Below are 26,206 nucleotides of genomic sequence, written 5' to 3'. Positions count from 1 at the left end.
AAGTACAAGGAGCAGACTCTCCTTAAGGGTAAGAGTGACAGGGAGGTCACTTTCAGAGTATAAGAAGGGTGACAGGAAGCATGAGCATGGGCAGGGCCTGACAGTCCCAAGGGCCCCTTCCAGCTCTAACCTTCGGAGATTTCAGGCCAGGTGAGGTGCTGAACTCTCTGACCCAGGAGGCATTCCAGCATAGGCTGGCTGATGTCTCAGCATGGATGCTGTAGAGGGGCCTAAACATGAGAAAAGTACAAGAAGAGGATGCCCTTTAAGGTCTTCTCTAATAATAAGACTTGAAAATTAGACAATCACCCCTCCCTGGCCACTCCCACACCCCAAAACCTGAAGCGTGGAGTCCCTGGGCCAGCTGGGGAGGGTCCTTCTGAGCCATTCCCTGACCCGCCCTGCACCTCTGTTACCCTATGGTTATGGCCACAGCACCTCCTCCTTCCCTTCCCATGCAGTGCTCATTCTATTTTTGGTGAGGCCAGGTGACAGTGACCCTGACAGAGAGCGCAGCCTGGTCAGATGGAAGGCAGGCAAGTGAGTGGCACCGGCCTCTCAGCCTTACTCTCCCATGTCTTCTGCCGTGTAATCCATGAAATGCTGAATTCATGTATTCCCACAGCTCCCATTCCTCTCACATTAAAAAGAATACCAGGTTATTTTCCATCATTTTCTTCTGAAGTATGCTTTTGCAATTCAGCAGCTGCTTCACTGTAATGATCGGGGAGGGACAAACAAAGGCAAACAGAAAGCAATGCAAACTTTGCAACAAACACAGGCACCTCCCCACCTGCTTCCAAGAACATCTGCATGGTGTTTACTCAAACCTTACCTCCTTCCATACATAATTCAGTCAAGTAGCTGTTATTTCTTTTCCAGTTTTATACACAAGGTAACCAGAGCTCACAAAGGCTAAACAGCAACGGCTAGTGGCCTGTACAGGAGCCAGGCCTTCCAGCTCCAAGTCTCATGTGCTCTTTTCCTACTTCACAAATGCCTCTCCCCAAATAGGACTCTGTGGCCCACAATACTCACGGAGGACATTTGGCAAAGTGACTAAGCGTGGACTCTGGGGATGCACAGTTCTAGCTCTGACTTACTATTGTGTGGTCTTAGGTTAAACTAATTTCGTTAAGTCTCAGTTACATCATCTGTAAAACAGGGATGTGGCAGGTCAATTCTCCCTGATAATCACACAGACAGGCCTGCATGACAATCACACACAGGCCTGCATGACAATCACACAGACAGGCCTGCATAGCACCCCAGCGACACACACACATTTCCACAGCACTGCCTTAACATTGAACAAACAGTTAAACCTAGAGAAAGCGGTGCCCAGACATCAAAGCTGGAAATGAAACATATGGTCAGTAGAAGTCTTGCATGGGCTTCTCCCTAACCTGGAGCAAACCAAAATCATAGAGACAGTCACACGTTCCTGGTGCCAGGACCTGTCTCTGGTCAATGAAATCTGAGATGAGTTAAGGTAACAGAGGCAGCTGTTTGAATAGATTCATTGGAGAGTCTAAGGCAGGTCTCTGGACCAACAGTCATACATTCCTAGAGCGAGGACCTGTCTCTGGTCAATGAAATCTGAGACGGGTCAAGGTAACAGAGGCAGCTGTTTGAACAGATTCATTGGAGAGTCTAAGACAGCTCTCCGGACCAAGCTGTAAAGGAGATAAGATAGAAATAATCATTCCAGTACCACAGTAGACGGTTTTGAAGGTACTGGGGGCCTTTTAATTGGACTTAGCAAGCTCTTTTTTTTTTTTTTTTGCCTCTGACTTTCCAGTTGAAACAAAATTAGTTACTAACAGACTTAAGCAAATGCTATACTGCACATAAGCACATAACCCCAACCTATATAAGCACTAAGAAAATTGTAACGCTTTGAGTTGGACTGATGGAATTATCTCTGGCCTTCTCACTATATCTGGTTACAGCAATAAATTCCCTTCTTTCCTAGTTTGTCTGCTTCTCATTATCAGGCCTTGAGAAAATGCAGCCGAACTCAGCTTGGTTCTGGGAACAGGGACAGTAATGGATACGTATTGCATAGGCCTGTTATGCACCCTAAATAAGATAATTTATGCAAAAAGCTTAGCATAAGGTATGACACATTAATTCCTTAATAAGTAGTAGTTATTCTTACGGCCAGCTCTCTGTTGAGTGGGCAGTATCAATCAGAGGAGATTGGAAGAGGGGAAGGACAATAAGGTTGGCTAGTTGAGATAAAATTAGGAGACATGAAACAGGTCAGCTAGTTGTCAAAGAGACAGGTGGACTTTCAGAAGTGACAAAAGACAAAACAAAAAGAGGAAGTGGGCATAATCTTGGAATAGCTTTCTTTTAACCACAAACGTGAGGGAAGCCGAGCCTCTCTTCTCTTTGAGAAGACCCTAAAAGTGACAGCTCAGAGATCTGACCCAACTGAGAACCCAAAAAAATGTGTGGAGCCGCGAGAGCACCTTTGTGATTGTGATGGTTAAGTTTGTGTGTCAACTTTACTGGGCCACAGAGTGTCCAGACATTTGGTCAAACATGATTCTGAGTGTTTTGTGAGGGTCTCTCCGGGTGAGATGAACATGTGAATAACTAGACTAAATAGAGCAGATTGCTCTCCCTAATGTGGGTGGGGCCCATCCAGTCTGTTGAAGGTCTAAATAAAACAAAAGAGCTGATTCTTCCTCTAGTAAGGGGGAACTCTTCCTGCCTCGGGCTGGGACATAGTTTTTCAGCCTTCAGACTCAAACTGAAAAGTGGCTCTTCTTGGGTCTTGAGCTTGCTGCCATTTGGACGGAAAGGAACTACACTGTTGGCGCTCCAGCTTGCTGACTGCAGATCTAGGGATGTGTCAGCCTCTGCAGTCACAAGAGCCGTGCTGCTCTCCTAGCAGGTGGGGCCATCCCCCTAAAGAAAGCATTCTGCCTCTGTGGAGCCTCCTGAGACCTCTGCTGGGCAGTTGAGATTTTGTCCCTCGAGAACTCAAATCCACTCCAGGCCACACTATCTTCGAGGCTGCGGTTTGCTCTTTGTTTGTCCATTCTAAATTACAGATAGACCCATTTCACTGGGTCTGTCCTATCCCAGGCTAGAGCATGGGGGATTTACTCACTTTCTCCTTCCTGTTCACTCAGGACCAGCACAAGGCGGCAAACTAGAAAAATGAATCTGTTTGAAAGACGGAAGCCTTCCTCTCAGGAAGTCCAGCCCCGAGAGCGGATGCTCAGCCCGCCCATTTTGTTCTCATATCCTCGTTAATCGTTGTGTTTGTCAGGGTTCTCTAGAGAAACAGAACCAACAGGATGTGTGTGCTTGTGTGTGTGTGTGTTTGTGTCTACACACATGCACTCATGAGGTAAGCACACAGATATACACCTCATCTGTGTACACACACACATATACATATCTACACACACACACACATGCACACATACAGAGAGATTGGTTTATTAGAATGAATTGGCTCTTGTGACTGTAGAGGCTGACACATCCCTAGATCTGCAGTCAGCAAGCTGGAGATCCAGGAGATCCAAATAGTGCAGTTTCTTTCAGTCCAAATGCCAGCAAGCTCTAGAGCCAAGAAGAGCCATTTTTCAGTTTGCGTCTGAAAGCAGAAAAACTTATGTCCCCGCCCAAAGCAGGAGCTGCCCCTTACTTGAGGAAGAATCAGCCCTTTTGTTATATTCAGGCCTTCAACAGACTGGACGGGGCCCACCCACATTAGGGTGGAGTTTGTTCTGCCACTGTGCAGTTATCATTCTGGGATGGGGATACCTTACTTTCCCCACGAGAAATTTTAAATTTCCTCTTGTGAGCCTGGTGCCTCCACCTTCTCAGAGCTGCAGAGGGTGTGAGCTTTGTTGGTGATGTGACCTCCAGAATAGACTGTGAGCAGATTTTTTTCTTTAATCCTGAGCCTACACTTGCTGCTGTCCTTCTTGACTTTCAACTAGGCCTAAAAATGTGGCCTCAGTGGGAATGCATTTCTTTTGCTCCACTTCTATGTTAGTTGCATATTTGTAGTGATGACAAATGCCTCTGGCCTTGTACTCTGCAAGGCTGCACCAGGCTGCATACAGGCTCCTGTCTCAGGTGTCTGCTTTCCTCCTCGAAAGGTTGGGGCAGCAACCCCAATCTTTCTATCTGGGCAAGGCCCTGACACTTAGAAGGATGAAAAGCCTTGTGGGAGGTGGAGTGAGCTTCCAATGCCCTTGGAAGGATTTTATTTCAGGGCCATGGGGCTTAGAATTGATCACCGTACAATCCACTGGGAGCAAAGATCAAGACAAGATGTGATGGACATCATAAAAGTGGAACAGAACATCCCATTGCTCAGAGATGGGAGAACAACTCTGAATGGAGAGGGCTTGGGTTGTCTACATTCACTCTTTTCATGGGAAAGTGTGAGGCCTGAGGTGGGGAAACAAAGATAGTGGCAGCTTCTTTCCTCTTCCCAGGGTGGCTGATGAAAGCCAACATGTCACGGAGAAGCTCTCTCAGCAACAGCAGCTGGTGGTGCTGCGGCCAAGGGCTGGCCAGGGAGCAGCATGATCCGTGTGAACTGAGTTAGGCCCTGGGCAGCCAGAGCCACACACTGCCTCTCCATGGGCCTCTGCTGAGACTTACAGGGCCTCACATGCATGCACTGTGGTCCCAGGACCAGCAGCATCAGCATCCCCTGGGAGCATGTTAGAATGGCAGTCTCAGGCTCTATGCAGACCGACCAAATCAGTATCTATATTTTCACAAGATCCTCGGGTGATCCACAAGCACATGAAAGTGTGAGAAGCCCTTCCTCTTGCTGAACAGTTTCCTCATCCAAGCTCCTTCTCTTCCATTATTTCTTACTCAGAGAAGCCAGACTACCTCCTGGATTTCCTAGGGAGCACACTGGATTTTACGCCAGTTTGATTACCCACAGTTTTCTTCCTCATTCATTCATTCATTCATTCATTCATTCATTCAGTCAAATAGTAATTGAGCTTATGTTCCAGTATGTGTTCTGTCTGCACCCCTGGTCCTCCTGGCCTTGACTTGCTGGGTTACCTCTGTTAGGATGGGAGGTACCTGGGACCTGATATATGAAAGCCACTTATTGGGCAGGTAGACACTGACACATGAGCAGGAGATAAGTTACCTTGGTGTCAAGTGCCGACCTTAGAGTTTGAGACAGGTGGAGGAGTGTGAAATGCAGCCCCCGTGGGGAGATCCATTACATGTGCCGTGTGCACAGGCTGTGTGCTGTCCCATTTGGCAGCACACTGTAGTAGCCCCACCAGGCTGATGACAATTGAGAAATGCGTCCACCCAAAGCAGGAACTCTGTGTTGGAGTTTAGGAGCACCTGAGCTGTTAGGCCAGCCCAGCATCTCCTGAAGGTCCACTCTCCCTTTGTGTGGTAAGACCCCCTCTGTGGGGGTGTGATGGGAACAGTATTTAGAATAGCCACCACAGCGGAAGCCCACAAAGGAAGCCAGGAGATATGCTGGGCCTTGGGGTGGGAGCACCTCGCCACTGGATTAAAAAACCTGCCAGTCAGGGCTGTAACTAGGAAATAGGCGAAACTCCAGCAGGGCCCTGCATTCTGGTCAGTCTGAGAATGAGAACGTGTGAAACAAAGGCCCGTAGATATGGTCTGGGGCAGTCTAAATCTTCCCACTTCAGTGCTTCTTCTCCCCCAAGGGGAACTTTGGGGTGCAGGGGCTGAAACAGCCGTTGGAGAGACGTGTGGACTCATCTGTGAGGAGCTGAGGAAGCCAAGAACAGGCATCTGGAGGCTGGGGTTGATGCCACCTTCACTTCAGAGTAGATGATACGGGAACCCTAGGAGGCAAGGGCACATGTGTGAGGACCAGGGTGGGCCTGGAGGTGGGGGAGGCCATGCAGAAGGGGAGACTCACCTTGTTCCTGAGATGCCTGGGGTTAGAGGCCACTGTGGAAAGAGGAAAGTGTTCAGTTGTGAAGACTGACATGGAGCTCTCCCCTTGCGCCTGCACTGTCAGGCCAGCCCTGAGCCTCCTGGAGGCCCGCTCTACCTCTGTGGAGTGAGTCAGCCGCTCCTCTTGGTTGGTGCTCACTCTGTCCCGCTCCATTCCTAACACCCTCGCCCTCTCAGCACTGACAGACCCTGTCTTCAACACCCCTTCACACTTCGTGGCCTACTCTGAGCTGCCTAGAGGCTCCCTAGAGAAAGACATTTGTCTTTTATCTTATTAGTTCTTTGAGCATAATTGGTATTATTGTTCTGGGAAAGTGTGGCGGGTGCAAGTTTTAGAGAGCACACTCCATCCGGGTCTAGGCCACTTGAAACTGAGCCTGCCACCTGCCTTGTCACCTCCGTAGCTGGGGGAAGTCACTCAACGTCTTGTGCCTCAGTTGCCTCATCTAAATGATGGGAATAAAAATATCCTCTTCCTGCAAGGTTGTGGTGAAGCTACATGAGTTTACACATACGTGTGTGCACATGTATCGGTGTGTCTGTGCATATATTATTTCTATCATCTATCATGTGTTGAGAAGTTTCTGTGTGTCAGGTACAGTCCTGATTGCTATATTCAATACATTTTCTCTCTCTATTATCAGAGGTATGCATGCCATAGTTCTATATAAGTGCTACAGGTATAGTTCTAAAAGCTATCCATACAAATATAGTGTATTTACTTATTGCACTTATAAACTATACCCGGCACATAATAGGAACTATTCAGCACATAATATATATTATAAGTTATTATTGTTATATTATCATCAAACTGGAGAGAAGTATGACACTCTCCAGACAAGGCTCTCCCCTTTTGGCTTGGAATGAACATCAGGACTCCCTGGAATTGCACAAAGAAGCAGAGTTTGGTCCAGAGTTTGGACTCTGGAGAAGAGTGTTTGGTGATTGACTACAAGATTTCAGGCAAGTCATTTAAGGTGTCTATGCCTTGGTTTCCTTATCTGTAAAATGGGAGGAGTAACAGCGCATTCCTCAAAGGGGCTTGTAAGAGTGAATGAGTTCACATGTCTCAGAGGGGTGTGATAGAACCAAGAATGAGGCACAAACACAATTCACTTGACTTTATATAAGAAAAATTGGAAAACCAGAGAGGGAAGCACACTGGGTAAAATCACGCAGCACTCTTTATGAAGCAGAGGTAGAAAGAAAAGTCTGCCCTGAAGGACTTTGTTCCTCTTTCCCGCTCAGAGGAAGGAGGCAGCCAGGCTGGGATTCCCTCATTTCAAACCACCGACTGTGAGTGAGGGCTGATGACACAGCCAGACCTCCAGCATGTAGTCATCGTCACAGCTGCTCAACCCTCTGCAGTTTCAACAGCATTTCCACACCTATTTTCTTATTTAGTCCTAACAGTTACCCCATGAAACAGCATGGCAGCTGTCATCATGTGGCCCCAAAGATGTCACACCCTAATTGCTGCAACCTGTGACTATATTACCCTAAATGGAAAAGAGGACCTTTCAGATGTGATTAGGATTACAGACCCTGAGACAGGGAGATTTTTCTGGGTTATCCAGATGGGCCCAATATACTCATCTGACTCCCTAAAACCCGAGGACTTTTCTCAGCTGAGGTCAGAGGGAGGCCTGTCTATGGAAGAATGGTTAGAGAAATGTGACTTTGCTGGCTTTGGGAAAGGAAGAAGACATCAGCCCGGGAAAATGGATGGGATCTAGAAGCTGACAAGGCAAGATCACATTCACCCCTGGAGCCTCCAGGGAGGAACACGGTCCAGCCAACACCTTGGTTTTAGCCCAGTGAGACCGGTGTCAGACTTCTGACCCACAGAGCTGTAAGATGAAAAATTTGTACTGCTTCATCCCCCCCAAGTTTATGGTAATTTGTCACAGCAGCAATCAGAAACTAGTACAGGTAGGTAGGTGCTGTGGACTAAATATTTGTGTTGCTCTCCAAATGTATAGGTTAAAACCTAATCCCCAGTGTGATGACATTTGGAGGTGGAGCCTTTGGGTGACAATTACATCATGATGATTATCATGAGACACGAGAGATGATCTCTCCCTTTCTCTCTGCTGTGTGGGGGATACAGCAAGGAGTCATCTGTCTGGAAACTGGGAATAGGGCCCTCACTAAGAACCTGACCATGCTGGCACCTTGATCTTGGACTTCCATACTCCAGAATTGTGAGAAATAGATACTAGTTCTTTAAGTCACTTAGTTTATGGTACTCTGTTACAGGAACCAGAACTGACTAAGACAGTAGGGAAGTAGTCACAGTTTATGGATAGGGATACTGAAGCTCTGAGAGGTTAAGCGAACGCCGAAAAAGAAAGTTTTGTTATTCAGGTTATACTGGGGCCCGCTGCAGAGAATGGGGAAAGGAGAGTGCAGGGGAGGCTTGGATTCACCTGAAGCAGCGTAGGCACGAGTTAAGAAGCCCCGTGACCCAGTGGGAGGGGCGGCTCTATGCCTGTCTGGCTCAGATCTGCTGAGGAGGTAGAAACGGAGCTACACTGTCTAAGCTGAGGGTGGGTCAGAAGAGAGACATCCTTGGGTCTTACCTGCATGTTTCTTTTTCTCTCGGATGATCCGTACTTCTGAGTAAACCACATTTTCTCCTCTAGGATTTACTTAGAAAGAAGTTGAAGTTTCAGAGGATGCTGAGGCTCTTGCCTCTTGTTAGAGATACTTCCTCCTTCCCCAGCCAGAGTCTCTTCTCTGGAAGGACTAGAGCCCTCTAGGTCTCCGCATAGACCCTCCCCATCTCCTGCCCCACCCGTTTCCCACACCAGCCCTCTGGCTCCTGCCAAATGCAGGATCCCTGGGCCTCACCATTACTGTACACTGGTTGCAGCTCTTCCCAGGCTGGTACATTGTGGTAGGTGGGCTCCTGGGAGTCCAAGTCTGAAGGGCTCCTGTGAGACAGAGAAACGTGAATGTTTCTTAGGAATCCTGACAAAGTAGCTATAATGATCACTTCCAGTGAGTGACTTCTTACTGCAGGGTGGCTGCCAGGCCTGGAAACATGGACAAGTACATGACAAATGGCCCATGGGCATTCTATTATGAATCATAATCATATTATCTATGTTTCCAGGTTTTATGGTCATTTAGTATGTAACAGGCACTGTGCCGATGTTTATAACAATATGACGTTAGTTCTATGTCATCCTCATTTTGTAGCTGAAACAAACGGAGGCTCCAAAAAGTGACTTATGAAGATCATGTAACCAGAAAGGGGATGAGCCAAGTCTCAAAGCTGGCTCCAAAGCCTGCATGCTCAGAGAGGTCGGTCACCAGAAGGCTCAGAGGTGCTCTGCATGGTTTGGATGCTGCTGTCATGGGCTTGCCCAGGGATAGCTGTGAGCATTTTTGCAGCTCCTAAAGTCAGCCTTTGGGATAGAAGTTGGTGGCCCCTTCTTCATAGGCACCACCTCCTGCTGGTAGAGTGACCTCTCTGGGTGGCCAAGTTGTGTGGCTCCATCTTCTCGGTTGTTATCACAAGAGGTGTTGATGAGATCAGCATCTCCAGAGATTTCTAGGTTGACTGAGCTAAGGTCATCTCAAGACATGGAAAGACTTGGTGGTCTTAGTGGTCACTCAGACAACCAAGCCAACAATGGTCCAAGGAAGTGGGTTAATAAATGAAAAGGCAATTAACACTTGATGAGATAACAGCCTATACCACCAAGGGGGTGGATGCAAAGGTCCTGGGAATTGCCTTGAGATATCCCCAGGGAGGTACAACAGGTAGTGGCCACACGCCAGCTCAGCAGCACTTGGCGGAAACTGTGCTCTTGGTAATCATCAGATTCAATTCCATTTTTCCACCCTGTGGACATCTCACTAATCACACAGGAATGCAGCTCAGCTCTTACCTGCAGGGGTCAGAGGCAGGCTCTCTCCCTGTAAAGGAAAGCAGAGGAACATTGGATTCAGGGAGAAGAGACCCTCAGTGGGGCACAGATCAGGCAAGGCTCACTTAGAAACTGCCAGGACTTGCTGTCACTGAAGGTTGAATCCTTCTTTGTTGTGCCCCAGGGACGTAGCAGATTGGGCAAAAACTGCTAACCCTGCCAGAGGGGTATGCTATGATGTGAAACAGGAGTCCACAATCCATAACCTTTAACTTGGAGATTTTAAAGATAATAATTGGTAGCTGCAGGCAGGAAAACTTGACTTGATCAGCTATAAAAATAGCGTACATTTAAAAAATCGGAAAATTACCAAATCCTATCTGGTTTCTATTTTCATTTCTATTTCTCTGAGTTTTTCTCCTCCCCTTCCCATTCGTTGTGGGGGTGGGTGGGGGGTTTATAAGGGTCAAGAGGAAGACACTCTGCAGTTTATGATGTTGGATAAACTACATCTCATCAAGACGTCTTCCACCTTATAGGTCTGTTTTGGAAGCTGTGCATTTGGTAAAAGCAATTCTGGAGGACCCAGCGGGAAAGGAAAATGATTGAGGGACAGGCAGATGAGTTCTTGCCAGCCTGGGATGGTCACAAAGGCAGCATGAGGCCCAAGGGAGCGTTGCTGGGAAGGGCATGAACTCAAGCCAAGGTGTACCCAGAGTCACCCACCTGCTTTTCTTGAGAGCCAGCAGTAGAGCAGCAGTGCCCCAGCAGCAAGGCCTGCTAGGCTGAGCAGACCCCCGGTGACACCCGTGGCAACAGGGCCACTTCTGTTCTCGGTCAGCCCTGAGGGGGAGACCCCGTGCGTGAGCCAGGGGAGAGGCTGTTGTCTGGAACGACCCGTCCCCGGAAGCTGCTGCCTGGGCCTGAGGGTGAACCTAGGTGAGCAGGGCCCCGGCAGCTAAGCAGGGGCTGGTGTGGCACAGAAGATGACTCCCATCTTTGTAAGGAAGCCGTCTCTGCGCCTGAGGCAAGTGTCGAGGGTCAGGGTGGCCGATGGCCAGTGAGAGAGGAGGCAGCCAAGTGAGGAGCTCTAAAGTCAGTGATGCTCTTGCCCGCCGCCCGCCAACCCACGCTCTCAGCCCCAACGCTATCACTTCAGAGCACTTCAGGAAATATAGCAGTTTAGAGAGCTGCCAGCTGTGTTACTTGTCCCTGAGGAGTGCCTTCCTGGTCAAGCACTGTGAGGGTTATCAGAGGGTCCGCGGAGGAAACATTTTGTCCACATCTGTGGCCCAGGCATGGGAAACTTACCTGTGAGATAAAGTGTCACTGTCTCACTGCGCTGGGCCCCCAGACCATTGTCGGCCTCACAGGAGTAGTTTCCAGAGTGTTCTGCAGTCAGAGAGAGGTTGAAGAACGCTCCTCCAGAGAGGGCTGAGCTATTTCCTAGGGTGACATCCTCATGATAAAACTGGTACAGGATCAGGGGAGAGCCTCTTAGGGCCTCACAGTGAAGCTCCAGCAGGTCCCCCACCGCAACCTGGGCCCTGGGAGCCCTGAGGGTGAGGACGGGGCGAGACACCGGAACTGAGAGAGAACAAAAAGTCAACAGCCGTTTCTGCTTCTAACATATTTGTAAGAAACAAAAGGTATTTTAAACAAATGTAAAAAGTCATATCTCAATCTTGGAAAGTAGATTAAAATGCAGATGATAAAGCTAATTACTTTGACCTAGTTCCTTTTCAGTGTACAAAAATATCCATTAGAAAACTGTAGAAAGTGTATAAATCACTGAAAACTTCAAATAGCAATAAATATATAAAAAGATTCTCATCTTCATTACTAATTAACTAAACACAAAGACAACCGTACAGTACTATTCTCTTCTCTATTTTTCAGGTTGGCAAAGCTTAAATAGACTGATCATACTGATTAGCTTGTGGATAGACAGGCACCTACATATGCCCTAGGTGGTCATACAAATTTAACACACTTCCTTGAAAGGCAATTTGGCAATATCTACAAAATTTAAAGTGAACATAAACTTTGACCCAACAAATCTACTTCTAGCAGGCCAGGTGTAGTGACTCATGCCTGTAATCCCAGTGATTTGGGAGTCTGAGGCAGGAGGATCACTTGAGCCCAGGAGTTCAAATCCTACTTCTAGGGCCATCTCCTTTAGGGATACTGACATAAAATATGCCAATATATTTCTACAGGAATTTCTATTGTAGCATTTTTATAAGAGCTGAAAATTAGAGACCACCTACTAGATTGGGTAATGAAATATGAATGATATCCAAGATGCGCTTCTTAAACAAAAGTCAGGATGTATTTTTAAGTTAAAAAAACGCAACTGGCATAACTATATGTGTAATATTATTCCGGCTTTGTAAAAATTATACACCTTTAGGTTTGTAGAATATTTCTAGAAGCATACACATGAAACAATTAACAGTGGTTATGTCTGGAGGGTATGTGCATAGGAAGTGATTATGAGCAGGTAGAAAGATACCTTTACTTTTCAATATTGGCCCTTTTGTATTATTTGATTTTTTTTCATCACAAAGATTCATGTGTTCTTTCAGAATAACAAATTACTAAAAACTAAAATGCTGTGTTAAAAAGTGGCCACAATGGATGAGGAAATGTCATCATGTTTCAAACTAATGTTAAGAGTTAGAGAGGACCATGCTTCAACCTGGCTTTACCCTGGCTAGCTGTGTTACCACAAGTTAGTTACTACACTTCTCTAAACCTCAGTTTCTTTTCTGCAAATAGGGAATACAATGGCTTAAAATTTATCCTCACAGGTTTATCTTAATGATTAAATGAGATATTGCATATTAAGCATTTAGCACAGAGCCTGGAACCTGGTGAAGGCTCAGTGAGTGTTTATGATGATGACATTGGTCATGATGATAATAAGAAATAATATTTCCTTTTGTGGCAGTTCTTAGTCCCTATGACTTGTGTTCTAGTTTCAGGATTCAGACACAATTTATTCAGGCTGGGCAAGAAACCCTTTAGTTGTGATAACAGCAGCAGCAGCAGCAGAAATAACATGCGTTTGTGACAGGGAATTATAGAAAGAAGGGAGTGAGGATGAGCAGAAAATCATGAAATCATAAGTACAGAATGTGGGAGGTATGATGTGTTGACTTGCTGTTGTGAGGAGAGATAGAGCAGCCCTCGGTCTGTGGTACACACCTGTGTGCTGGCTTTAAGGGATAGGTGTATAAACTGTGTGGGAAGAGCCCCTGCAAATCTCAGGAAAATTGGTTGAGGCTGGTGCTGCTGGTGGGGGAAGAAGAATGAGCTGACTGAATGGGAAAACCCAAATCTGAAGTCATCACCTCCTGGATAACAATGAAATGGTTTCACTGCCTACCTTGTGAGATGCTGGAGCCTGGGTTAGCATGCCCAGATCAACCTGCTTATGTGGCTCTGTCTATTCCTTATGATACCCAGGTACCTTGCCAAAGGGAATAAGCGCGTCAGTGTATATTTTGCTTTACATGACTGGAATGGTGATTGCATACCATTGTATGGTCTCCTGTTTCTCCAGGATATACTCCAGGAGCAGGTACAACCTGCTTTTACTTTTGCACATCTCCTACGAGCCTGTAAGTCTACCAAAATCATAGAATTCTAGGACAAGGGATGATCATGATTTTCATCTAGTCTGATTTTCCCACTTTATGGGTGTGGAAATTGATGTCATTATGGGAAAATGTGCTTAGTCAATGTCATACAATATAGATAATTGTCTAGTTATCTTCAGAGCCAAGTCTAGAACATTCATCTCAACACCCCTTAGTATACTTTTGCTAAACACCAGGTCTCTCTAAACAGGAGTTTCAAAGTTTGGCTTGTAGGAGGTCATCACCAAAAAGATTCAAAGCTCACTAGAAGCAGCTTTCCTTGGGTTATTACACTTAATTGCAAGAGATCAAAGAAGAGCTTCGAGAATAGAGGAATTTGGTTGATGGGTGTCCATTTCCATTCCATGTTATCCTGCTCCCCCTTCTCTGCCCTGGTCTCCTGTGTCCCTTACTTTAAAGATCACCGAGTGTGTCTCTTGAAGGGCTGTGCACATAGCTCATGTTCACATAGGATTTTTAATGTGGAAATGTAAGGAACATATACTTCCCCAGGAATGAAAGAAACTCAAGAGTAGAGGTTTGTTGGAAGTCAATGAGAGAAGAATCTGGACAAGAAACAACCTAATCTTTTCTAGGGCAGAGAAACATATACTCAGAATTCTTTGGTCTCACTTTCATATAATAATTTCAGTTCAGAATGTAGTTTATGTTCTAAAAAAGTCTTATTTGCAATTTTAGTGAGGTGCTTTGATCACATTCAAGAAAACTGCTGGGAAACTTCAGATGCCTGGAACCATACCACAAAGGATCCCAGACCTTCACAGGGAGGTTCTGCAGGCAGGAAGTGTGCTGGGACGCCACATAAGCAAACAGCCCTAAGGAGCTCTGTGGCTCCATTTTTAGCTGCGGGGAGAGCAGGCACAGTCAGTTCTCGGCTGTGCTGCTGGTGGGCAGGGCCCACTCACCTGCAACTTTCAGTGTCACCATCTCACTGCGCTGGGCCTCCAGACCATTGTCCGCCTCACAGGAGTAGATTCCAGAATGTTCTGTAGTCAGAGAGAGGTTGAAGTAGGCTCCTCCTCCAGAGGGAGCTGAGATCTTACCCAGGGTGACATCTTCATGATAAAACCAGTACAGGATTGGGGAGGAGCCTCTCAGGGCCTCACAGTGAAGCTCCAGCAGGTCCCCCACTACAGCCTGGGCCCTGGGAACTCTGAAGGTGAGGATGGGACGAGACACTGGAACTGAGGGAGGAAAAACGTTACCTATCAGCTGCTTCTGCTAAAATATATTCCTTCATGCTAAAGACATTTCACATGTTTTTCTCTGTTTTTAATGCCCTTGTGATGTTACTCAAAACTCAGCAATATTTTCAGATCTCCAGAAAGAATAACATTTGTGTAGTGCTATAGTAGTGCTATAAACAGCTTGGAATACTGGAATATACAAACTCAAATGTGTTCAAAGGATGTGAAAACAAATATTAAACTGAAACTCAGGTGTCTTAGAAGTCAAAAGGCAATTGGAGAAAGGAGAAATCAGTTCAACAGAAAATGAAGAACAGGAGAGACTTGCTGCTTACATCACCAGGGATGTAATTGCATCTGGGCTGCATCAGAAATAGGGCCCACAAGAGAATGAGTATTGTCAAGTTATTTGCACATTTTTATATTCATTTATCCATCAAAAATTAATTGAACAAGAATTTTTAAAAAAATTGAGCAAAAAAAAATTAATTGAGATTTAATAAGTTCCAAGAATGGCATGATATGCTAGGGAATCAATGACGGGAAAGACATAGTTCCTGCTCTCATAGACCCTACAATCCAGAAGGATGAGAGGCAGCAGTTAAATAAAAATGCAGTAAATTAGAATTAAAACTTTGATAATTGATAAAGGACAGGGTACTACGAAATGTATGTATTAGTCAGGGAAAGCTTCCTCACAAAATGACCTTTGAAATTAACATTGAAATTAGCCAGTTGAAGAGGGAGGTGGAGAGTACAACAGGCAGGCAAACAGTATGTGCAAAGGCCCTGAATTGGGAATAAGACTGGCACATTTGAATTATTGAAATAAAGTAGCATCACACTGAGAAGAGTCTGCAAACAAAGGTGAAATAGGAGACTGGAGATCTAGGCTGGACTTCATAAGCCATGAAAGGATTTTGATCCTTCTTCACAGAACAATGGGAAGTCTATAAGTCTATCTATGCAGGGGTGTGAGATGATCAAATTTGTCCCTTTTAAAAGACAATTTTGACCTCTGTGCATGAAGTGGACTGTGATGGAATGGAAGTGGAATTGAGGGGTAGATGAGTAGCATTGCAGTAGTAAAAATGATGATGGACTTGTCTAGATAGAGGTGGTAGAGACAGAGACTCAAGAAATATTTAGGAAGTCAAATCAACAGGACTTAATGATTAACTGGCTGTGAGGGGTGAGGAAGAGAAATGTTGAGGAAGACTCCTCCATTCCTGTTTTGTGTATCTGTTGAGGAGAGATGTGTTTCACAGAGGTAGGAACCCTTGAAAGAGGAGGGGAATGTCAGCAGTTCAGTTTTAGAGATGCTCAGATTGATGTGCTTTTGAGATATTTGAGTGGAGATATGTCATGTGCAGATGCCCAAGTGGGAGGTCCCTTTTAGAGATAGAAGTTTAGGAATCTTTGTAGATGACAAGGCCATTTATAAATGACATCCCCAGTATCATCCAGAGAAAGGATTTAGATAAGAGAAGAGGGCATAAGTCAAAGTTCTGGAACATGCCAATGCTTAAAGGTTTTCTATAAAAGGAGGAGCCAGTAAAGAAGACTGAGAAGAAGTGGCCAGGGAGAAAAGAGAGCCAGAAGAAGATGGATTCACTGAAGGGAGGGTTTCAAGAGGAAGAAATGGTAAACAACATGGAATATATCTGAGATGTCAAGGAAGATGAGGATTGAAAAATGGCCATTGGATTCAAAGCCTTGGAGGTCATCGGTGACCTTTGTGAGAAGCATTTTGGTGGAGAGGTTGGAAAAATGTAGCAGATTAGAGCCTAGTGGATAATGAGGGCATGGGGACAACCTGGGTAGCTGACTATTTTTGGAAGTTTAATCATGAAGGGGTAGTGTAGGGAGGCATAAGTGGGACCAAGAGAGGGTTTTCCTTGGATATGGGAGAGACATAGCATGTTAAATGCCAGTGCGAAGGATCCTACAGAGAAGGAGATGTTAGGGGCCACAGAAGAGAAAGGAATAATCAGTTGTACAGCTTCTGAGAATGCACAAAATGATGAAATCTGCAGAACAGATGGAGATGTTCACCTGTAGGGAGGAGAGTCCTCTCCTCTATATTTTAGGAAAAGGAGAGATGAGTTACTGGTTGGATACAGAGCTAGACACTCAGTTTGGTGGTGGGAGTGGAGGGGGTTATTGTCTAGTGGAGTAGGGAAGGAGTAGAGGTATTAATGACCTGGGGGTTCTGTTGAGGTCTGAGAACAATAGAGATAGGAGGAGCTGACTCAAGCAGAAGGATAGGGGGTTGTTGTCAGATGATAAGGGCTTAAAATTGTCCTTTTGGAGATGAAGTAGTGTATGTATGTGGGAGTGGCTGACTGGTGTGGAGAGGACAGGCCATGGTGTTAAGGGGGTCATACATGTGGCCATGAGAGTCAGGAAATGATGGCAGATTGTGGGGTATGGAGGAAGCCTGAAGGTGCCAAAGCCTTCACTGAGAGTGGACATACTAGGAGTCAGCCTGTGACAAGGATGCATGGAAGATCATGACGTTGCTGAATGGAACAGGAACAGATAAGGAGGCAGAAGAATGATGTCTTCTAACAATGGTCTTGGGTGGGAACCCAAGCCATTCTGGGACAGGGGCAGGAGAGGCTAGAGAGAAATGTGTGAGTCAATAAGAGAATTGTGTTGGCCTTTTTATTGATTGGCAGACAGAGAAAACCACAATTAAATCTCTTCCAAGGTGAAGCACAGAGAACTTTATAACTTTCTTTCTTAGTATCACTGTTGGCCAGAATATAGTTTGTATTTTGAAAACCTTTAGTCCTATGTTAGGGTAATTTTGGTAATGGTGGCTGGACTGCTGCTAGCAGGAAAATTACAGCAAGGGAAGGGAAGGTGCAAGTTCCTGAACATGTAGGAAAGAAAACTCAGAGATAGAGGCTGTATAGGCACCAAGCCTGACAGGATGTCACACAGCAAATGGCTCTAGAAACCATACCTCTGATTTTCGCTACTGGTAAAGTTGGGGGAGATGGTCTGTTTCTTTTTGTGCTGCTGGTTAGGTCAACTTACCTATAACACTGAGTGATACTGTATCACTGTGCTGGGCCACCAGGCCATTGTTGGCCTCACATGAGTAGTTTCCAGAATGTTCTGCAGTCAGAGAGAGGTTGAAAGAGGCTTCTCCTCCAGAGGGGACTGAGCTGCTCCCCAGGGTGACATCCTCATGATAAAACCAGTACATGATCGGGGGAGAGCCTCTCAGGGCCTCACAGCGAAGCTCCAGAAGGTCCCCCACCACAGCCTGGGCCCTGGGAACCCTGAGGGTGAGGATGGGGCGAGACACTGGAACTGAGAGAGAAAATGAGTTAGGGACACATGTATTTTTAAAATTAAAAACAGCTCTTCGTCCTAGCCAGAACAATCAGACAAGAGAAAGAAATAAAGAACATCCAAATTGGTAAAGAGAAATAAGTCAAACTGTTGCTGTTCACTGATTATATGATTGTATACCTAGGCAACCCTAAAGATTCATCCAAAAAGCTCCTAGATTTGATAAATGAACTCAGTAAAGTTTCAGGATACAAAATCAATGTACATAACTCAGTAGCACTGCTATATACCAACAGTGACCAAGCTGAGAATCAAATAAAAAATTCAAAGTTTTTTATGACACCTACAAAAAAATAAAATACTTAGAAATACACCTTCACAAGTAAGTGAAAGATATCTATAAGAAAAACTACAAAACACTGCTGAAAGAAATCATAGATGACACAATCAAATGGAAACACATCCCATTCTCATGGATGAGTAGAATCAATATTGTGAAAATGGCCATCTACCAAAAGCAATCTATAAATTCAATGCAATTCCCATCAAAACACCACCATAATTCTTCACAGAACTAGAAAAAACACCCCTCATATTCATATGGAACAAAAAAAGAGCCTACATAGCCAAAGCAAGACTAAGCAAAAAGAGCAAATGTGGAGGCATCACATTACCCGACTTTGAACTATACTACAAGCCTATAGTTACCAGAACAGCATGGTACTGGTATAAAAAACAGACAGGTAGACCAATGGAAGGAGAGAACACAGAAATAAAGCCAAATACTTACAGCCAACTGATCTTTGATAAAGGAACAAAAACGTAAAGTGAGGAAAGGACACCCTATGCAACAAATGGTGCTGGGATCATTGGCAAGCCACATGTAGAAGAATGAAACTGGATCCTCCTCTCTCACCTTATACAAAAATCAACTCAAGATGGATCAAAGACATAAATCTAAGACCCAAAACCATATAAACTCTGGAACATACATTTAAAAAAACTCTTCTAGACATTGGCTTAGGCAAAGAGTTTATGACCAAGAACCCAAAGCAAATGCAACAAAAACAATAATAAATAGATGGGTCTGAATTAAACTAAAAAGCTTCTGCACAGCAAAAGAAACAATCAGCAGAGTAAACAGACAACCCACAGAGTGGGAGAAAATATCCACAGACTATGCATCTGATACGGGGCCAGTATCCAGAATCAACAAAGAACTCAAACAAATAATCAGGAAAAAACAAGCAATCACATCAAAAACTGGGCAAAGGACATGAATAGACTATTTCAAAAGAAGATACACAAATTGCCAACAAACAGGTAAACATGCTTAACATCACTATCAAGGAAATTCAAATCACAACCACAATGCGATACCACCTTACTCCTGCAAGGATGGTCATAATTAAAAAAACAAAAAATAATAGATGTTGGCATGAATGTGTTGTAAAGGGAACACTTCTACACTGCTGGTGCGAATGTAAACTATTACAACCACTATGGAAAACAGTATGGAGATTCCTTAAAGAACTAAAAGTAGAACTACCATTTCATTCAGCAGTCCCACTGCTGGATATCTACCCAGAGGAAAAGAAGTCCTTATATGAAAAAGACACTTTTACAAACGTGTTTATAGCAGCACAACTCGTGATTGCAAACTATGGAACCAGCCCAAATGCCTATCAATTAAGGAGTGGATAAAGAAAATGTGATATATATATATGCACGTGTGTGTCTATGTTTGTGTGTGTGTACTATGGAATACTACTCAGCCATAAAAAGGAACAAAATAATGGTATTCACAGCAACCTGGATGGAGTTGGAGACCATTATTCTAAGGAACTCAGGAATGGAAAACCAAACTTTGTATGTTCTCATTTCTCAGTGGGGGCTAAGCTATGAGGACAAAGGCATAAGAATAATATAATAGATTCTGGGGATTCAGTGGAATAGTGAGAGTGGGGTAAGGGATAAAGTACTACACACTGGGTTCAGTGTACACTGCTCTGGTAATGAGTGCACGAAAATCTCAGAAATTACTACTAAAGAACTTACTCATGTAACCAAACACCACCTGATCCCCAAAACTACTGGAAAAAAAAAAAAAAAGAAAGAAAAACCCAGCTCTTCATTTAATAAAATCAAACTTTACAGAATTATCTAAGTAAAAATAAAAAGTTTTACCATTTTCTTTATTTTTTCAGAAATTACTTCTGTGGAGTATTTGGTGATACTTTCTAGAATGTTTTCTATGTATAAGTACACTCATAGACAAATAAATACATTAGAAGCACACACATGCATGGGATCACAATAATATACTAGCCTACAACCTGCTTTTTCCCCTTAGCAATACATTATGGACATCTTTCTGTGGTATTACTTAAAAATCTACATCACTAACTTTTAAATCTCATCTTTATTAAAGCATAATTTAGACACAAGAAAGTACAACTTTTAAATTTGCAACTTGATAGTTTTGGAAATATATTACCTGGTTATTCTTTTTTTTTTTTTTTTTTTTTTTGAGTCAGAGTTTCACTCTTGTTGCCCAGGCTGGAATGCAATGGCACGATCTCGGCTCAGCACAACCTCTGCCGCCTGGGTTGAAGCGATTCTCCTGCCTCAGCCTCCCGAGTAGCTGGGATTACAGGCATGTATGACCATACCCGGCTAATTTTGTATTTTTAGTAGAGATAGGATTTCTCCATGTTGGTCAGGCTGGTCTTGAACTCCCAACCTCAGGTGATCTGCCCACCTTGGCCTCCCAAAGTGCTGGGATTACAAGCGTGAGCCACCGCGCCCGGCCTACCTGATTATTCTTAACAATGACAAAGTATTTCAATGTATAGATATGCTATAATACATTTAAGCATTTTCCCATTAATGGATGTTTGGGATGTTGTTGTTTCTTGAATGTCAAGTAATGCAGCATTAAGTAATTCTGTAGATATATTTTTGTATTTTTTTTTTTTTTTTTTTGAGACAGAGTCTCGCTCGGTCGCCCAGGCTGGAGTGCAGTGGCCGGATCTCAGCTCACTGCAAGCTCCGTCTCCCGGGTTTACGCCATTCTCCTGCCTCAGCCTCCCCAGTAGCCAGGACTACAGGCACCTGCCACCTTGCCCGGCTAGTTATTTTGTATTTTTTAGTAGAGACGGGGTTTCAGCATGTTAGCCAAGATGGTCTCGATCTCCTGACCTCGTGATCCGCCCGTCTCGGCCTCCCAAAGTGCTGGGATTACAGGCTTGAGCCACCGCGCCCGGCCATACGAACATTTTAATAACACATAATGTCTAATTGTTCTTCTAAAAGACTGGACCTTTTAAAATACAAAAGTACAGACAACAAAAGCAAATATTAGACAAGTGGTATTATATCAAGCTGAAAAGAATTTGCACATCAAAGGAAACAATTAACAGAGTAAAAAGACAACTCATAGGACAGAAGAAAACATTTGCAAAGTATATGTCTGACGTGTTAATATCCAGAATATATAAAGAACTTAAACAACTCAACAGGAAAAACCAAACAAGCTGATTAAAAAATGGGCAAAAGACTTTAACAGACATTTCTCTAAAGAAGACACAAAAATGGACAACAGGTACATGAAAAAAATGGTCAATCTCACTGATTATTGGGAAATACAATTAAAACCCTAATGAGGTATCACCTCACTCCAGTTAGAATGACTGTTATCAAAAAGTCAAAAGAAAACAAGTGTTGGTTAGGTTGTGGAGAGGACAGAACCCTTATATTGCTGGTGGCATTGTAAGTTAGTACAGCCACTACACGAAACAATACGGAAGTTTCCTAATAAAATAAAAATAGAACTACCATATTATCCAGCAATTTCACTGCTGGGTGGATATTCAAGGGAAATAAAGTCACTATATTGAAGAGGTATCTGCACTCTCAAGTTTGTTGCAGCACTATTCACAACAGCCAAGATATACAAGCAATCTAAGTGTCCACCAACAGATGAATAGATAAATAAAATGTGGTATATATACACAATGGAATAGTATTCAGCCATAAAAAATAATGAAATCCTGTGATTTGCAGCAATATGAAAAGACCTGGAGGATGTCATATTTAATGAAATTAGGCAGGCACGAAAAGACTGATACTGCATTATTTCACTCATATTTTGAATCTAAAAAAACCAAAGTTGATACTATGGAAGCAGAGAGTGGAACTGTGGTTATCAGAGACTGGGGAGGGGAGAGGGAAGAGGAGGATAGGGAGAAGTTGTTCAATGGATACAAAGTTATAATTAGACAGGAGGAATAAATTCTGTTCTATTGGACAGTAGGGTGATGATGGTTAACAGTCAGTTACAATATATTACAAAAAAGCTGGAAGAGAGGCTTTTGAATGTTTTTATCCCAAAGAAATGATAAATGCATGAGATGATGGGTACATTAAACATCCTAATTTGGTCATTAAATACCATGTATGTGTCTCAAAACATCAAATTGTACTTCCATAAATACACACAATTACAATGTGTCAATTAAGAAGAAAAGGTTGAACCAATTTACACTTGTAATAACTTGTACTCTCTTGTATGAGAGTTTCTGTTTCTTCTTTCCCTGATCATTTGTGATCATATCACTGCACAGGCTTATTTTTATTATTTATTTTTTGGTCAGCCCTAACATCTATGGTTGCTTCACCCAAAGAATTCACTTGTCCTATCCTATGTGACCCTACAGGCTACTAGTTGGTTTTCCATGGAATTTTAGTGAAATATAAGCCATTAATGATGAGTTACTATTGACAAAGTATTCAGAAATGATTTACAAAATGAACATTTTGAAATGTCACTAATTTTTAAAAACTGCCTGTTCTGTTTGAATTATGAAATAATTCGGTTTACTCTGAAATAATAATAATCATGAGAAAATGATTGTTCCTTTACTTCCTCTCCTTCCTCTAACTGATTTTTCTTTGTCAAATTTTTTTTTTTTTTACATTTTCAGTGTTTATAATAGTTACTTTCTATTCTGTGACCATAATTCTCACAGTTGATTAGCCTTTGTTTCTATATCTAAATCAGTGGTTTCCAATCTTGTCCACACAATATTCTCACCTGTGGTTTTGTCAAAAAATATTGATTCTGTGGCCCCATCTGTGAGATCCTGAATTGAATTAGTCTGGAGAGAGGCTTAGTAATGTGTCTTTTACAAAGGTCTTTGATGAGTGTAATGTGCAACTGGGGTTGAGAACAAGTCATAGTGCAGTTTCCTCATTATGAGTCCTTTATCTTCATTTACATCTTGTTGGGCTGAATTTTGTCATTAGGTGATTTTTCAGAAGGCTTAGTGCATTCTCAGTTTCCCGAATCCTTGTATTTTTGACAATGCCTTTTTGATTTGATATAAAATTTTCAGTTATTATTCCTCCCTCGGAGGTCCAAGTCTGGACATCACTCCTCTCTCTTTGGTATTGAGTGCTCTGCAAAATCTAAGACTAACTTGATATTTTTCTTTCTGAGATGACTGCTTTTTTCCCCATAATCATAAACACATAAATATATTTTTAACCTCAAAGGTCAATAACTTTATCAGCATGTATGTTCTGATCTACATATTCAAGTTTTCTTTACTTCTCAACCATTTCTACTACGTCTTTGAGTTTCATTTTACCCTTCAGTTCAATTTTCTGAAGGTCTCCATTTTAATTATCGACATAACTGGATAACTGGGGGGCTCCATTGTCTGATTTCCATATTATAATTTTTGTCTTTATTTCTGTATCTTTCTACTTTGCATTCTGTATTGTTTTCTCAGATTGATTCTTCATTCAATTAGAGGTTTTCAAAGGTATCCATTCTAGTCTTACTGCTTCAAATTTGTATTTCATTTCTAAAATAGCTTTGATTTTTTTCCTCTTGGGCTTTGCTAGATGATTTTTAAAAATCCCCTCTTACCATCCTGTCATATCATCTGTCCACTAAATTACAAATGTTGACTGAGGACCTACTGTGTTCCAAACACTGAGTAGGCACAGGGAGGTTGTGGAGACCAAGGTGGATGCAGTTCTGTTCTCATGAAGCTTACATTCCACTGGCATTAAGGGTGACAGTGAAGAAACAGAAAATAAAGAGGCTTAAGATGCTGCTAAATATGAGAAGAAAGTAAAACATGGATAAAAACATGGTAATGGGATACAGAATGCATGAAGCCTAGAAGCTTCCTAGATAGATTTGGCTCTGACTTTGGAGTAGTCTCAGAACATTTATATTTTAAAAATAACCTCTTTACTCAGCAAGTTATACTAGGGGCATGTCTGACACATCAGGCTCAAGATTTTTCTATCATACCATTTTGATTCTCTGAAAAGAAAATAAACTTTCCCCCAGTTTCTACTAAACAAAGATTCAAGTAAAAATAGAAGCAGCTTAGCTCCTAAAAAGACACCAAATCATACACATATAATTTGCACACGTTTCTTGAATGTATGTCATACTTCAACAACAGTTTTTTAAAATAATGCAATAAAAGGATACTGATTTTAGCGGGTTAGAAAACAAGGGATCATAAAAACTCCAGAAGTTTGAGGAGCTGGTTCCTAGGGAGCCATTTCCCCCTTTGTTCACAAGCAGACTTCTCCAAATCTACCATAAGATTGGAAATCCTTTGGAGAATTTAAGGTCTTGACCAACAGTTACCTACAAGACTGTGCTTGTAGCTAAGTTAATATGTAAATGTCAGTGGAGAAGTAGGACACGCTCTGTGCCTCAAGAAAAATCAGCATACTGTTAGGACATACAAGTAATGAGGAGAAAATACAATAAATAAATTCATTTGGTAAAAGCTGGGGAATCTACTGAGCTATTTTAGGGGTCTGGCTGAGCCTGGACTTATGAGGACTGAGAACCCCAGCTAGTTAGTTGAGGAGGAAGCCAAGAAGGGGATTAAGTTGATTGGGGGAGGAAACTGGACAGTGCAAACAGATTTTTAAAGGAATGGGTGAGAGAGAACTCAGCCAGGGGTGGGTGATTGGCAGGAACCCAGCACTTACCAGTGACAAAGAGGCTCACCGCCTCACTGCGCTGGGGACCAAAGCCGTTGTCAGCTGTGCAGTAGTAATTCCCTGAATGTGCTGCAGTCAGAGAGAAGCTGAAGGACACTTTTCCCACAGAGGGTGTTGAGTTGCTCCCCAGGGGCACGTCCTCATGATAAAACTGGTATAGGATTCGTGGGGAACCTCTCTGGACCTCACAGTAAAGTGTCACCATGGCTCCTTCAAAAGTCAGGGCCTCAGCAGAGCTGAGGGTGAGGACAGGACGAGACACGGGGACTGAGGAAGAGAAAAAATGAGTCAAGAGTTTCTTTTGCCTCTTACTGTAGATTTCAACACTTGACCAGTGCAGATGCCCAGTCTCCAGTCCAGCGTCTCCAGGCTTCGCCTCCCGGGAGGGCAGCCAAGCAACTTCTCAGGCTTCTCTGACCAGCTCCCCTATGTGCCATGCTGGTCTTTCCCATCTGTTCATTTTTCCAGCAGACCAATAGTCTCTTCTTCTCTCATGGCCCCGCTTGTAGTGTGATCTGCCTCCCTTTTGCAGAGGAGATGATGCTTTCAAGGAAGAAATTCCTTGTCTTGCCACCACCAGACTCACTTGCACCAGCTCCTCACTTCTTCCTGCAACCATGCAGGCTTCCCTGCAACCATGGAAGAGCCACGCCTGGCCTTTCCAAGGGGGAACTTCCTACATCTCTTGACCTGTGCACACCTGCCTCTGTCCTAGACATGAAGTCCTTACCTCTATTGGCTTCTTCCAGACTACATTTTGATGTGTTTAACTATCTCCGTATACGAAAAACTAACAGACAATACAAAAACAACCTTATTTACATTTGAAGTTCCTCACAGTCGGTTTCTCCACTTTTCTGTGGACAGTCTTCTGGAAGAAGTGACCTACGTTTATCATCTCTACTTCTTTATCTCATATCTCATATGCACATTTTGTCCATTACAACTCAGTTTTTACCCACAATAATCTACTAGAGTTGATTTTTCATGTTTATGAATGTAGTAATGATGATAATGATAAAAATAAAAAAGATATTTATTATAATGACACTATAGTGCCTTTAAGTTCTGGTGTGTATATATTTGTCAGATGTAATTTGTGAATATCTATACGTATACAGACACTAAGTTAATCATCAAAACAATTCAGTGAGGTAGGTACTATTGTTGTCCCTAT

At 43.3% G+C, this 26,206-nt stretch overlaps 1 protein-coding gene across 10 annotated transcripts in view; it reads right to left on the bottom strand.

Annotated features, from left to right (window-relative positions):
- LOC105498090 (Fc receptor like 5) overlaps positions 1–26,206 on the bottom strand; it is a 43,024-nt gene that overhangs the window by 2,263 nt on the left and 14,555 nt on the right. For 3 of the 10 annotated variants that reach the window (XM_011769931.3, XM_071083138.1, XM_071083152.1), the window contains 10 exons: positions 25,018–25,296; positions 17,728–18,006; positions 14,401–14,679; positions 11,142–11,417; positions 10,557–10,673; positions 9,852–9,879; positions 8,806–8,888; positions 8,535–8,603; positions 5,912–5,943; positions 5,610–5,834 (listed from right to left, as the gene is read on the bottom strand). In XM_011769931.3, coding sequence (XP_011768233.2) covers positions 5,745–5,834; positions 5,912–5,943; positions 8,535–8,603; positions 8,806–8,888; positions 9,852–9,879; positions 10,557–10,673; positions 11,142–11,417; positions 14,401–14,679; positions 17,728–18,006; positions 25,018–25,296 — 1,532 coding nt within the window. In that variant the 3' untranslated portion in view covers positions 5,610–5,744. Of the gene's footprint in view, positions 1–6; positions 5,835–5,911; positions 5,944–8,534; positions 8,604–8,805; positions 8,889–9,851; positions 9,880–10,556; positions 10,748–11,141; positions 11,418–14,400; positions 14,680–17,727; positions 18,007–25,017; positions 25,297–26,206 lie in introns of those variants that run through there. The other 7 variants (XR_011615843.1, XM_011769930.2, XM_011769933.3 and 4 more) reach the window with 7 other exon arrangements.

This window comes from Macaca nemestrina, chromosome 1 (genome assembly GCF_043159975.1).
Source record: "Macaca nemestrina isolate mMacNem1 chromosome 1, mMacNem.hap1, whole genome shotgun sequence".
Classification (NCBI taxonomy): domain Eukaryota; kingdom Metazoa; phylum Chordata; class Mammalia; order Primates; family Cercopithecidae; genus Macaca; species Macaca nemestrina.
Note: the sequence above shows the minus strand (reverse complement) of the source record. Positions and strands in the feature narration are given on the sequence as shown.